The sequence below is a fragment of the Coregonus clupeaformis genome, chromosome 3 (genome assembly GCF_020615455.1).
Source record: "Coregonus clupeaformis isolate EN_2021a chromosome 3, ASM2061545v1, whole genome shotgun sequence".
NCBI classification, from domain to species: domain Eukaryota; kingdom Metazoa; phylum Chordata; class Actinopteri; order Salmoniformes; family Salmonidae; genus Coregonus; species Coregonus clupeaformis.
The window spans coordinates 19,269,027-19,284,155 of NC_059194.1; the positions used below are offsets into that span (position 1 = coordinate 19,269,027).

The following is a 15,129-nucleotide window of genomic DNA, read 5'->3' on the forward strand; positions in this document are numbered from 1 at the left end:
TATGAACGTGGTGTTGAGATGGATGTACCAGGCGTATTACCGAACACATACTGTAGCAAGGACTCTACATGAAATGAGGGAATTTGCAGACAGAAGAGATGAGCAGACAACGTAATGTCCTATTCACATTGTGTTAGTCACTGCTGTGAAGGTAATAACTGGAATGTTAACAGATCGTTTGTGAAAAGCACAGATTTATAATACAGAATGCAATTATCAAAACGACTGTTTCTCGTGATTTGATTTTCAACCTGCCTAGCCCATGATTATAAACCAGACACAGCACCGCCACCTACTGGTAACCCACTGACATTGTAATTTTAGAGCAACTACTAATGGTTGAAGTACTGTAACTGTAATGGACTAGTGAATAACTAGTAAAACAACACCGCTAAGGTAATACCTTGCATGATAGTTATTGAGAACTGCTGTACTTGTATTATTTCATAGAGGTATAGAGGTACTTTTATTAGAGGAATAGAGGTACTTTTATTAGAGGAATGGAGGTATAGAGGTACTTTTATTAGAGGAATATAGGTACTTTTATTAGAGGAATAGAGGTATAGAGGTACTTTTATTAGAGGAATAGAGGTATAGAGGTACTTTTATTAGAGGAAGAGAGGTACTTTTATTAGAGGAATAGAGGTATAGAGGTACTTTTATTAGAGGAATAGAGGTACTTTTATTAGAGGAATAGAGGTATAGAGGTACTTTTATTAGAGGAATATAGGTATAGAGGTACTTTTATTAGAGGAATAGAGGTATAGAGGTACTTTTATTAGAGGAATCGTATCAGAGGCATCTCTCACAGATACACACCAAATGGCTGCATCTCCTGGCCTTTCAATTTGCAATCAGCGAGCGTCTGTCCGTCTGACGCACCTCAATCTCCTTGAAATGGACACTGGCTTTACTCCTGATGGATGGTTCACATGACTCTATAGAAGGGAGGAAAAAGGGAAAGTGAGGAAAAATGAAAGAGAGACTAGTGTAGACCTTAATGTAAATATGGTGGTGGTGAAAAAAACTATGTGAATGACTTACTTGCGGTTCCACTTTGTACTGAGGCGTTGCTATCGGAGCTGTCATCTCCGTGGTGAGAAGATGGGGGCAGTCTCACGGCCAGTTCTCCCAGGGTGGGCTTAACGTTGAAGCGCTCTGCTAGAGAGAAATGCAGTTTTCTTATCTCAATTCAATGACATTATTTTGATTTGACTAACAAAAGCATTGAATCACAATCACATGATAGCCCTGTCGAACCCTAACCCTAATGTTACCAGCCTCATGGTCTGTCCAAGAACCCCACTCTATCCCGATTGTTGGTGCACTCACTGGGGTTTTGGGCTCTCTCGGTCGCCCTCTGCTCCAGGTGCATGTGGATGATGGCCTGCACCTTCCTCTGGTTGGTGGAGATGTTGGGCTCGGCTATGACCTCGGTCAGCCGCAGGTTGTTCTTGATGGCCTTGGAGGCCGTGGCCCGAGCCAGCATGGGCAGTTGGTCCTGGTAGTCCCTGTCTGTGAAGTCAATCTCCCTGCCCTGATTCCCTTTGATCCTGGACAGTTATATATCAGTTATATCAGTTACAGCGCCCTCCGTAATTATTGGGACAGTGAAACATTTCTTCTTCTTTTGGCTCTATACTCCAAAATGTTGGATTTGAAATCAAACAATGTCTATTAGGTTAAATGCAGACTGTCAGCTTTAATTTGAGGGTATTTTCATTCATATTGGGTGAAACATTTAGAAATAACAGCACTTTTTGTACATAGTCCCCTCCATTTTAGGGGAGTATTGTGTATTAAAGTAGTAAAAAGTTAAGTATTTGTTCCCTTTTTCATAGCACGCAAGGTACTTCATTCATTACATCAAGCTTGTGACTCTACAAACTTGTTGGATGCATTTGCTGTTTGTTTTGGTTGTTTTTCAGATTATTTCGTGCCTAATAGAAATTAATGGTAAATAATGTATTGTGTCATTTTGGAGTGACTTTTATTGTAAATAAGAATATAATATGTTTCTAAAGACTTCTACATTAATGTGGATGATACCATGATTATGGATAATCCTGAATGAATCATGAATAATGATGAGTGAGAAAGTTACAGACGCACAAATATCATACCTCCAATAATTGTTTGGGGGGGTATGATATTTGTGCGTCTATAACTTTCTCACTCATAGGGTACTGTACAGTATATCAGTTATATTTAGACAATGGAAAAATATGAGGAACTGGATCCGGAAAGCAGTAAAAGAAAGCCTGGTTAAACCAGACTGACCACAATGCTCACTAGTGAAACTATTGTAAGTGTAGCAGACAGTCTAGTTTCACAACGCTAAGAAAGAGAATCCCTTGATGATCAGTTAGCGTCTATGAATTGTATTTATTTTAGCCAGGATAGTCGGCTCAGTAACAATTGGAAAACAGACAACCCATTGTCTCCCTCTCTTAACAAAGCCTATTGTAATCCTTATGTATTGATGAAGAGAGGACTTGAATTGGTTGAGCATGCTATGTCTCACCTCCTTTTAGTTAAGATGGTGTAAATCTCTTGCACTAGGAGCTCCGCTGCTCCTGGTTTGCAGTGGATGGTCCCGTCCAGAACTTCCTTTAGCAGATGGATGTTCTGTTTCGCTAGAAACTGAGAAGAGAGTAGAAATTTATTTTCCTTTATTCAACATGACAAACAAAAGAAAAAACAGATGTCTGGACTATAGCAAGACAGCCTTCTCACAGCAAAAACATTGATGACTTTGCAAGTGGACATAGGATTATACCCACCAGTTTATTTGTACTCATACACCTACTATTTTGTTACTGTCTGTTAGTATGGGTTCCAGTCTGTTTAGCTAAGGAGTGTAATGTGATAGATGAACAGAGACGACAACCAGGCTACCTGGCCATACCCTCCAACTCTTACCCTCTCTATTTGTGCCCAGTTGCCCTGTTTGGTTGGAAGTGATGTCCCATTGTTGTAGGAGTGCATGGGGAAGTCTTCATGATAATACCAGGAAAACATCTCTGCCACAAGGTAGCCATTGGAGAAATCCCTGGTGAAGGGAAAATGTGATTCCATAACATAGGGGAGAGTGGGATAAGTTGAGCCAATTTTTATATTCATTACAGTGCATTCCGGAAGTATTCAGACCCCTTCCTTTTTTCCCACTTTGTTACGTTACAGCCTTATTCTAAAATGGATTAAATTAATGTTTTTCCTCATCAATCTACACACAATACCCCATAATGACAAAGCGAAAACTGGTTTTTAGAAACAGAAATACCACATAAGTATTCAGACCCTTTGCTATGAGACTAGAAATTGAGCTCAAGTGTATCCTGTTTGCATTGATCATCCTTGAGATGTTTCTACAACTTGATTGGAGTCCACCTGTGGCAAATTCAATTGATTGGACATGATTCGGAAAGGTACACAACTGTCTATATAAGGTCCCACAGTTGTAAGTTCATGTCAGAGCAAAAAACAAGCCATGAGGTCGGAGGAATTGTCCGTAGAGCCGAGGCACAGATCTGGGGAAGGGTACATTGAAGGTCCCCAAGAACACAGTGGCCTCCATCATTCTTAAATGGAAGACGTTTGGAACCACCAAGACTCTTCCTAGAGCTGGCCGCCCGGCCAAACTGCGCAATCGGGGGAGAAGGGCCTTGGTCAGGGAGGTGACCAAGAACCCGATGGTTCCTCTGACAGAGCTCCTTAGTTCCTCTATGGAGATGGGAGAAACTTACAGAAGGACAACCATCTCCGCAGCACTCCACCAATCAGGCCTTTATGGTAGAGTGGCCAGACGGAAGCCACTCCTCAGTAAAAGGCACATGACAGCCCGCTTGGAGTTTGCCAAAAGGCACCTAAAGGACTCTCAGACCATGAGCAACAAGATTCTCTGTGCTGATGAAACCAACATTGAACTCTTTGGCCTGAATGCCAAGCGTCACCTCTGGAGGAAACCTGGCACCATCCCTACGGTGAAGCATGGCGGTGGCAGCATCATGCAGTGAGGATGTTTTTCAGCGGCAGGACTGGGAGACTAGTCAGGATCGAGGGAAAGATGAACGGAGCAAAGTACAGAGAGATCCTTGATGAAAACCTGCTCAGGACCTCAGATGTGGGTGAAAGTTCACCTTCCAACAGGACAACAACCCTAAGCACACAGCCAAGACAACGCAGTAGTGGTCTCTTAATGTCTTTGAGTGGCCCAGCCAGAGCTCGGACTGGAACCCGATCGAACATCTCTGGAGAGACCTGAAAATAGCTGTGCAGCGACACTCCCCATCCAACCTAAGATCTTGAGAGGATCTGCAGAGAAGAATCAGAGAAACTCCCCAAATACAGGTGTGCCAAGCTTGTAGCGTCATACCCAAGAAGACTCAAGGCTGTTATCGCTGCCAAAGGTGCTTCAACAAAGTACTGAGTAAAGGGTCTGAATACTCATGTAAATGTGATATTTCCTGTTTTTTTTGTGTCAAAGAATGTTCCTCCCTCACATGCCCCTGAGCCTGTGTAGGAATGTGACTGAAGGAGTGGGATGGGTTTTAATGTATATTTTTGTATTTTGTATGATGTCGGTTTTTCTACAACGGATATTTTTTCTATCATTTACCACCCGTACAGTAGGTTGTGGCATGTACCTCTAATGCTTGTTTGTGGACCGCCATCATACCATAGAAGAAGAAGAAGAAGAAATCATATGGCGGGAATCCGGATGTTTTGGTTTTGTAAACATTCAGTACGCACAGCTTCTCGTTTTGGGTTTTTATCAAATAGTTTGCAAGAATAACTTTAGATACCAAGGTAAAATGGTTGAAGGTCCAGGATGCACACTGAATGGAGAAAAGATCCGCTTGAGGGTCCAAAGAGGACAGAAAGTGAAAGAATTCAGGGGAAGCTTGACGACAAACACACAAGTATGTTGCTAACGTTCGCTAGCTAGTTAGTTACCTCTGTTGTTTTAGCTAGCTAACGTTAGGAAATTGTAACAAACTTAATTTTTTGCAGAGGAATGCCACCAATACGATCTCCTTCCAGATCTTAATGGGCTGTCAATACACAGGAGCTGAGACCCATGGATGTCAGGGCCAAAGAGTTCTGAGGTAGCTAGCAGTTATTTTGTGGGTGAATAAACTGTTTTTGCTTTGTCATCATGGGGTATTGTGTGTAGATTGATGAGGAAAATGACATTAAGCTGTAAGATAACAAAATGTGGAAAGAATTCAAGGGGTCTGAATACTTTCCGAATGTTTTCAATGGAAATAATCAGAATTAATGTAAACATTACAGTTTTGAAAACATTGCTTGCCCAAAAAAAGTGGTCTCTTGGCACAACTTACCCCGGGTATGGGGTATGTTGAGTCGCCGGACAGGGTAAGTTAAGCTGCCTACACATTTCTTTACTGAATGGAATATTACAACTACCTTTTTAAAACCATGTCTATTTTTATTTCCCAAACACAATTCAACAAAAATAACAATCGCGTTTTTGTCTTTTGATCATTTAAAGCATCTTTTAACACAGGCTTTTTAAATAATTTTTTTACCTCATGCCTTGCTTTATGCCTGGGAAGAAAACACTTCAATTTGTTCAACTTTCCATTTGGCTCAATTTACCCCATAGCCATTGGCTCAACTTACCGCAATGAAAAAAAGACTATAGCCCACACAGCTACAAGGATGCACGTTCATGCTAGGTTTAGTAAGTCATATTAAAGCTTATAGAGACCCCAATAGAACAATCTTAAAATGATCTACTTTTGGTTTAGATACAAGCATCATGAAGCCTCTAACCCAATAAATTAATTTGACTTGGTGAAAATCCTTCCTTTTTATTTATTTTTTTACCTAACTTGCTTACCACTTTTTCCATGTGATTTCTTCCTTCACAGACTCCATGAAAATCTTCCTAAATATTTGGTCAAATTATACATTTTGTGTATGGTTTCCAATTTACCCCTTTGGCTCAACTTACCCTACTGTCCCCTATAGACAAACTCTCAAGTTATATTTCACTGAGAAATACTTTGCAATTTGCAAATAAATGTACACTCACCTGCGCATATTCTTTGGAGAAAATGACAAATCCAGGCTTTGAAGCCACTTCAGAACTTCTCGTGGCAGTCCTGTCTTTTTGGGAGGCTGTGCGTAAGCCATTGTTAGCTAGCCAATCAGCTGTATGTAACGTTAATTCAGCTGGCGTCTATGAACCAGCCACACACGCTTACAAAATTACACGAAAAGATAACTTACTGTTGGTCTTACTTTTCCGATTCAGTATTTAGCTAAAGTTGTTGCTATATAATACTGGGTCTTATAGAAAATGGTGCTAAACATACCATCTAAGCTAACCAACTTACTAGCCCATATGGCACATTTGACATGTTTATAAACAGTTCCATAGCAACGGCCCTACTTCTTCTTTCTCCCGGGAAGGTACAATGTTGCCACCCAATGGAAATAGAAAATGTTGCCGCACGCTGAAGCGAGCTGCTTGCGCTTTAAAGACTTGCAAAAACGTTGAATTCTAAACGTTTTAATAAAATAATATCAAGCAGCTCAGACAATAAGATCACACATAATAAAACACATCAAGCAAGCAAGTTTATATCTATATATATATATTTTTTGAGGATATGAATGCAGGAGTGAAGTATTCTCAATGATAATGGTAAGATTTTGATGATTTTCAAGTTTTGCAGATGAACAGGTAAAATCTCAAATACATAACAAAGCGATAAACCATTATAATATAACAATCCAAATATTGTATTTTCCATAATATGAAAGCACTTTAAATTGTGTTATTGTATGAGCATATGCGCCAGCCACTGATTAATTTATAAACCTGCTGCAAAATATTGATGAGGCACTAATTTTCAAAGTGCCTTTAACAGTCCTGCTCTGGATTTAAATGAAACTCTCCCTTGAAAACGTTCATAGCAAACCATGGTTGCTGGTTATTGAGCAGTTGCTTGTGAACCATACTAAAATCAGGTATAGGCTAAATCAACTATGTATTTCATTGCTTCAAGTCAAGTTGTGCCCCTTCAATCCTTGCAGGCTGTTGAGTTCCCATGAATGATTGACACAAGGAAGATGCCACCACCACAGCCTTTGAAATTGTGACATTCTATGCTCATCATCTGTACTGGAGGTAGTTCCTGAGGGGGTTGGGCAGGGGAAGATGGTTGATGAGGTGAAACCTGTCGTGGCCCACACGGTCACGGATATGCTGTCGACACAGCTGACTCAATGGTTGGGGCGTGGCTGCAGATAGATGGAAAGGAGAAGGGAAAAAATATAATGCTATTCAACCAAATCCACTACAGCCCGGCTAGTTTGCTATTGCTTGAACATATGATGTTGTATTCTATTCTATTCCAGACAATAATGGTTTAGTTTTAAACATATAATGGACAGCTAGTTTGACTTGGGCGATAAACCAATAACACTACGATACTTTGGCTATAGGAATTCACTGATTTCAAAGGATGACTGTGAATAGGCCTATAGAACTTACCCTCATAGACCAGTAGGAACCCTTCTGTCAGGCTGCTGGGGGGAGCAGCCTCCACAGGCCTCTGGAACTCCATGTTCCTGGCGTGGATATCTGCCCCAAAGTCCAACAGCAGCTTAACAATGGCTATGCAGTCGTTCTCAGCGGCAGCATGTAAGGGAGACTCCATATATCTACCTTTCTGTACATTTGCTCCTGTGTGGAGGGGTGAACCAAGGTATGGATTTAATTAAGCAATAAGGCCAGAGGGGGTGTGGTAAATGGCCAATATACCACGGCTAAGGGCTGTTCTTATGCATGACGCAACATGGAGTGCTAGGACACAGCCCTTAGCCGTGGTATATTGGTCATATATCACAAACCCCTGTGGTATACGGTCTGATATACCACGGCTTTCAGCCAATCAGCATTCAGGGCTCGAACCACCCAGTTTATAATACACATTTAATAGTTCTATGTCGTTCAGTTACAGGAAATATGTACTTTATCGCTGGCATAACATGATGGATTTAGACTTGTGTACACTTTTATCCAGGTGGGTGCAACATATTAGTGGTGTAGAAAAGAGCAGACGCTCTGAGCTATCCCACCAAGACCAAGCTACTACTGCATTAGTGGTGGATGTGGCCATAGTAAGAGTGCTATACAGGTACAATACATTTCACCACTTGGGGAGACAGTAATAATCTTACCACCAGCTCTCCTCCTCTCATCATACCTGGCTATGGTGCTTTGGCAGAGCAGAGGTGCACGTGCCTCACCTTCCCTCAGCAGCCTCTGGACACACTCTATCTCCTGAGAGACACAGGCGGTGTAGAGGGGCGTTCCCAGGTGAGGAATGTGAAAGTCCACGTCGGCTCCCCATCTGACTAGAGTCTCCACACACCCACTGCTGCCTACCGACCGTAGGCACATACATGGAAGTCATTACTGTCAGCTTTCCAATTACTGCGGCGGGCGTCTTAGCTAATTATTTCTGACCCGGAATATGATGAATCCTCTAAGCATTATCAAATCAAATCAAATTGTATTTGTCACATGCGCCGAATACAACCGGTGTAGACCTTACAGTGAAATGCTTACTTACAAGCCCTTAACCACCAATGCAGTTTTAAGAAAGAATCCCCCCCCCCAAAAAAAAACAAACACAAAAGAAATCACATAAAATAATACAAAATAAAAGTAACAAATAATTAAAGAGCAGCAGTAAAATAACAATAGCGAGGCTATATACAGGGGGTACTCTGACTTAATTATGTTTGTGTATCTCAAATCTATGTTTCAAGGACAAGATAACATGAATTTAAGTATGTATTTTTATAAAAAATATATATATATGTTTAGCTCACATAATATAATTTAAAAGTGTGCATTAAGTGTCTGTAATAGAATGAATGTGTCAAAAACGAATGTAGACATTAATAAATGCATTTCTATAGGATATTGAGCATACCTTTACTGCTGGCTTGGTGAATGGGAGAGGGCTGAAATACCAGAGACTGGGGTTTGGCCCCGTTCTCCAGGAGGACCTCTGCGCATGATACACTGCCCACTGAGCACGCGTTGAAAAGGGGAGTCACCCCATCAATGGTGGTGATGTTCACCTGTACAGAGTCTCATGTTAACTCTGACCACTCAGCTGAATAACGCAGCACCATTTCGGGGCAGAGGAAAAATAACAAATTACAGAGAACAAGATGTATTTTCCAAAAGCCTTATTGAGCTATTTCTTAATGTATTATTTAGTAAAAAGTATTATTGTTTAATGTAAAAAAGAAGAGAAAAAAAGAAGAAGATATTCTTGATTATTAATGTATCTTCTCCAGTGACTCACATTGGCTCCTGCAGCGATCAGAGCTCTGGCACATGCTACATGGTCTCCAAGGCAGGCCTCGTGGAGAGGACTCACATGGTCTATAGTGACTACATTTACATTGTGGCCCTGTGGGAGAAGCAGAACACAACCATAGTACATTGCAGGAGGTAAGCAGTGGGTGCACACTGAATTGAATTGGATTACCTTTGGCTCACCTGTAAAATGAGATTCCTCAGAGCTAGGAGACGACCTTGGCATGCAGCATCATGTAAGGGTGAGCGGTCAGCCCAGGACCCTGCAGCAAACACAAATGCTTATGTCACTCACAACAACTCACCGTCTTACAGTTTTGATGAATGATTCCATTTCACAGGGCACACACACCTGGGTCAATATCCAGAATAGCGCCAGATGCGTTCCATACTGCATCATCATTATTACCTCTCTCCATATCACTGATCTATGACACTGCTGAAACTTCTATTCTATTTCACTTCACATGAGGTAGAGTACTAAGGATCCATGCAGTCCAATTGAGGGTGAGCCAATATGTTTACATTGGCAATAGCCGTCAATTCTATTTTCTCTTGAACTAGCCTAACCTACTTGATGTAGTAATGGAAGACCAAGCCACTGTAAATCAAAAACAAAACATGTTCTGGGAAAAGTGTGAACTACATGTAGCTACACACTGACCTTTAATAACGCACGACAAGATTTGACTTTGTGTTGCTGTTTGCTGCATTGGTGTTCCCTTTCCATGTGCCAAACATGTTGGCACACTTGTCTGTCACTGACACTGGGAAGCTTAAGTGCTGTTTTGGTCTGCAAGTCTGCCTACAGACCACAGTCAGTCAGGAATGGAAACTAGGGCAAGGGGGTGGGCCCATTCTATTAATAGATCAGGGTAGAAATGAGGCTGACCGGTATGTACAGGATACACAGTCATGTTTCAGCTACTTTGCATGTTAAGGTCAACAAAGTGAGTATATGCATTATTCACAGTATGCAGGGTGTAGCCTAATCACCCTTTCTTTCAGTCAGATCAACTCTCTTCCTAAATGTTAACTTTTTAGGCAAAATGCAATGGCAAACATCTTTGGTTTTATAATATTTGCAAATATAAAAACCATAATCATTTTAATATAATAATTATTCCAAAAATGTATATTTTTTGAAAATAGACCAATACAGTAGAGAGATGTGGGTACTCACTGTGTCCTTGACCAAAATCATAGAACTCTGCAGATATCCTGGCGGTTCCCTCTGATGATGTAAAAGTAGGAGAGGCAGTTGAGGCTTATCTTGATAAATAGCTTGAAGCAGAACAGAGCCAGTATGGTGAGGTAAACATTGGAATAATGGCGCAAAAGGATTATCTGTTGCCTCTGTCATATTGCCCCCTCTTTTGAACATACCTCTGCTATACTGAGGGGATCATATGCCACTCTCAAGTGGTCCTCGCTGAATTAGTTGATATAATATTGTCCAGCTGCTCCTGTGTTAAAGTAGTGTCATTCTCATTGTGGTGTAGTGGAGTGTCATTTAAATTATGGAAGTTTCAGCACAGTCAATATCATCCTGTAATCAGTGTCCACTACTGGTTCCAAGGCATGTTAGGGGCTAAATTCAACTAGTAAATCAGAGCATGGTCCAGAATCAAGTTACAAGGAAGGAAAGAAGGGAAAGGGGATACCAAGTCAGTTGCACCACTGAATACATTCAACCGATCAAGTCTTCCGCATTTAACCCAACCCCTCTGAATCAGAGGTTAATGTTGAGTGCATTTTTAATCCAGGAACAAGGAAAATGCCCACAACAAGGTGAAGTTTCCAACTGTATATGAATAAGACAAAGTGCCCATTTCAGCATCTCTTACCTATTAAAGCATTATTGATATAAAGGAGTGAGAGTTGGTTGAACGGATGGCTGGGTAGTATCATAAATGTTGTAGGCTATATGCAGCAGAGAGCAGTATAGTAACACTATTCGCTAGGAAGGTGGGATATTTTGCCGTATTTCATTCCATTCTCTGTAGTTATTTTCAGCCTGGCTGAATCAGCCATGTTGTGCAACAACAACCAACGAATTACCTTCAAACATTACTGTATAATGTTTCGATTTACGTTGTCTTCTGCAATGTTTGTTTGGACATCATTCTTTACCAAAATATCTGTCCTAGTATTAGCTCAGCTGCCGTCGTTTGTCATCAATCGACGTAAGGAATAATAGCGTCATCTGGCGGCAGCAGAGCAGTACGACAAACTCTGTGTTACCCATCTACCAATATGTTCGCTTCTTTGCGAGGCATTGGAAAACCTCCCTGGTCTTTGTGGTTGAATCTGTGTTGGAAATGTACTGCTTGACTGAGGGACCTTACAGATAATTGTATATGTGGGGTAAAGAGACGAGGTAGTCATTCCAAAATCATGTTAAACACTATTATTGCACACAGAGTGAGTCCATGCAACGTTTTATGTGACTTGTTAAGCACATTTTTACTCCTGAACTTATTTAGGCTTTTCATAACAAAGAGGCTGAATACTTATTGACTTAAGACATTTCAGCTTTGCATTTTTAAATTATTTGTAAACATGTAGAAAAACATAATTCCACTTTGACATGGGGTATTGTGTGTAGACCAGTGAAAAAAAATCTCTATTTAATCAAAATGTGGAAAAAGTAAAGGGGTGTGAATACTTTCTGAAGGTACTGAATCTAGTCTATTCAACATTTAATGGATGATTATGTTTCTATTGTATAACGATTTCATTCAAAGTATGATGTTGTTTGCACCAATAGGCAATACTCTACAGTAGTTAAGGTAATTCCACAATCAATGCTTTTTTAATCAAAGGAATGTCGATGTATTGTACTGCAGTACCACAGATGTTTTCATTAGTTATACAGTATATGGATGTCAATTCTTAGATTAAAAAAATGCAATAACAAATTCTTCATATATATTCTTACTTCTGTGTTTCCTTTAATCTTTGAAAGGGAAATATTTGTTACAAGATTTCAATAGGATTTCTATAGTCAAAATAAGAACCAGATACCTTTATTTTCCTTCTTCACCTAAAGAAGTTCATCTCAAAACAATTAATTACATTCCCCATGTAATGATTTCTTAAGATGGAGATTTAATTTTGTCTTTAATCATTGTATTTTTTCTAACTCTGATATTGAAACGGCAGAAGATATGTTCTTCATGTCAACTCACTAAAACCTTTTGGGGATGCATTTCAATATTGGATTACATATAATTATCTTATTATACCCACTTTAACTTATAATTATGTCAGATTTGGTTTCCTAATGGAGGACTGAAATGTTGAATTTATGTACAATAATTAGATTATTAAGGCAAAATATTTCATACAGAAATGTCGTTTCTTAAAAACTACCCCTCTGTTTGTAGTCTTTATGAAGGAGGATACATTGTACAAGAAATCTTTGAAATTAGTTCAATCTAAGCAAGCCCTGTGTCTGTATAATATCTCTGATCCCTGATTAGACCACTTTGTGTCTGTTTTCTTTCTTCTTTTTTATATTATTTATTAATGCTTTTTCTAGTTGCTCGATCTGTTGATTAGAACAAGTGTTTTTTTGTATGTAAAATGTGCCTATTTGATTGCGAACATTCCTGAATACAAAATATATAATTTCAAGCTAAGCTTGAAATATTTTGGTAGTCAAGTTATTGAAAGACATACCTGTTTTTCCTTTTAGGGCATACTTGTATTCATAGTAAAGTTTTCGCTGGCAAAGACATTACTCTCTACTACAAGCTACATCAAGCTACATCAATGACTGTATGGATCCCATGTATCTCATAGGACTTCCTGGAATGTACAATGCATGTGCACATTTAAACAAAGATTTGTAGAACTAACCCAAGATTGATCAGAGCCTGTCATTTCCAATGGGAGCAAATGAATCACAGTGGGCAGAACACGCAAGCAGAGCCAAGCACGAGATGATGCTAGTGAGATGCTATTGACGCGTTCTTGCATTTATTTGGATATCTCAATTAAGGAACACCGACTCTGTTAAGTGCGCGTGTGCAATAACTCAATTCACCCTTGCACTCTTTCTCAACAAAGCAATTTCTTGAAACATTGGCAAAAGGTAAAGTCTACAAAATGCTGTCCACTCTGTTTGTTACAGAATCTAGTTTAGCAAACAGAAAACTGTATGGAGATCATATGTTTCATTGATGAGAAGATTTGCAGAATGTCGGCCAAAATCCATCTCCCTCCAGCTTCTCCCTCTGCCGGTTAATGAGCTTCCTCTCATCACCATATTTGGTAGTGAGTGGAAACGCCAACCGGATGCTTCACACTTTTACAGCTGGTTAAATATCTGACTCATTGTTCTATCTGTGGTTTAAATCTTCTTCTTCTATGGTATTATGGTGGTCCGCAAAACAACTTTAAAGGACAAACGTTAAAGGTGCATGCACGTTTAAATCATTTGACCGTGTTAAAATTCTATGTCAAAAAGCTGGACATTGTAGCATTTATTGCAATGGTCATAAACTTCATAGCACAAATTGGAATCATTGTGAGTGCAGCAGAACACTTGTTTGGAGTCAGTGAGCTTACAGTTAGGCATTGCGGCCCTCTAACCAATTGTGCTATTGTGTGTGTTTTTTCATTTATTCTGTACATAATGTTTCTGCCACCGTCTCTTATGACCAAAAAGAGCTTCTGGATATAAGGACAGCGATTACTCACCTCGTATTGGATGAAGAGTTTTTCTTCAATGAGTCGGACGCAAAGGATATTCCACAGACACCCGACATGGTCCAAATCCCCATCATTCGCATGAGAAAGAGACATAGATATTGTGGACGTAGGTCGGAGTGCCTTGTAAGGATCTGACGGCGAGCGAGTAATCTGCCTCTTCCATCAATCCTATTAGCCAACGTACAATCATTGGAAAACAAAATGGCTGAATGACGACATGGATAACATACAGCTGGCGGGATATATGCTACATGGGCAGGATAGACGGCTGACTCCGTTAAGACAAGGGGTGGCGGTCGGTGTATATTTGTAAACAACAGCTAGTGCACGAAATCTAATACTAAGGAAGTCTCTAAGTTTTGCTCTCTTGAGGTAGAGCATCTCATGAAAAGCTGTAGACCACACTATTTACCAAGAGAGTTTTCTTCTATATTTTTCGTAGTTGTCTATTTACCACCACAAACCGATGCTGGCACTAAGATTGCACTCAGTGAGCTGTAAAAGGCCATAAGCAAACAGGAAAACGCTCATCCAGAGGCAGCGCTCCTAGTGGCCAGGGACTTTAATGCATGGAAAGTTAAATCCGTTCTACCTCATTTCTACCAGCATGTTAAATGTGCAACCAGAGGAAAGAAAACTGTAGACCACCTTTACTCCACACACAGATACACGGACAAAGCTCTCCCTCGCCCTCCATTTGGCAAATCTGAACATAAATATATCCTCCTGATTCCTGCTTATAAGCACCAGTGACTCGATTAATAAGGAAGTGGTCAGATGACGCAGATGCTAAGCTACAGGATTGTTTTGCTAGCACAGACTGGAATATGTTCTGGGATTCTTCCGATGGCATTGAGGAGTACACCACATCAGTCGCTGGCTTCATCAATAAGTGCATCGATGACGTCGTCCCCACAGTGACCGTACGTACATACCCCAACCAGAAGCCTTGGATTACAGGCAACATCTACCAGACACAAGCCTACCAGACGAGCTAAATAATTTATATGCCCGCTTCGAGGCAAGCAACACTGAAG

General features: G+C 40.3%; 2 protein-coding genes across 3 annotated transcripts; both read right to left on the reverse strand.

Moving 5' to 3' along the window:
* Positions 1–756: 756 nt before the first annotated feature.
* On the reverse strand, positions 757–6,379 carry spata4 (spermatogenesis associated 4). 2 transcript variants are annotated; one of them, XM_041857375.1, is made up of 6 exons: positions 6,062–6,379; positions 2,923–3,052; positions 2,525–2,643; positions 1,333–1,553; positions 1,045–1,158; positions 757–938 (listed from the first exon to the last, which is right to left on the reverse strand). In XM_041857375.1, exons 1-6 carry the CDS (start codon positions 6,160–6,162, stop codon positions 844–846), a joined length of 780 nt encoding a protein of 259 aa, XP_041713309.1. In that variant the 5' UTR covers positions 6,163–6,379; the 3' UTR covers positions 757–843. The 2 variants fall into 2 exon arrangements, with proteins under 2 accessions (XP_041713309.1, XP_041713300.1); XM_041857366.1 differs by having other exon boundaries at positions 1,045–1,161.
* Positions 6,380–6,525: 146 nt separating this feature from the next.
* On the reverse strand, positions 6,526–10,736 carry asb5a (ankyrin repeat and SOCS box containing 5a). Its single transcript, XM_041857349.2, is given in 9 exon segments — positions 6,526–7,275; positions 7,529–7,720; positions 8,287–8,421; positions 8,979–9,129; positions 9,360–9,467; positions 9,557–9,636; positions 10,557–10,597; positions 10,599–10,706; positions 10,708–10,736. Coding segments are annotated over 9 exon segments (972 nt in total). The 3' UTR covers positions 6,526–7,147.
* Positions 10,737–15,129: the final 4,393 nt, after the last annotated feature.

What these genes read in the sequence shown, in the direction of transcription:
- spata4 (XM_041857366.1), bottom strand. Translation starts at nt 6,162, where the DNA reads ATGGCTTACGCACAGCCTCCCAAAAAGACAGGACTGCCACGAGAAGTT. An exon ending in TCTCCAAAGAATATGCGCAG is followed by an intron (nt 3,053 to 6,061) that starts GTGAGTGTACAT and finishes TCCCTTCACCAG; the next exon opens with GGATTTCTCCAATGGCTACC. An exon ending in ACTGGGCACAAATAGAGAGG is followed by an intron (nt 2,644 to 2,922) that starts GTAAGAGTTGGA and finishes CTCTCTTCTCAG; the next exon opens with TTTCTAGCGAAACAGAACAT.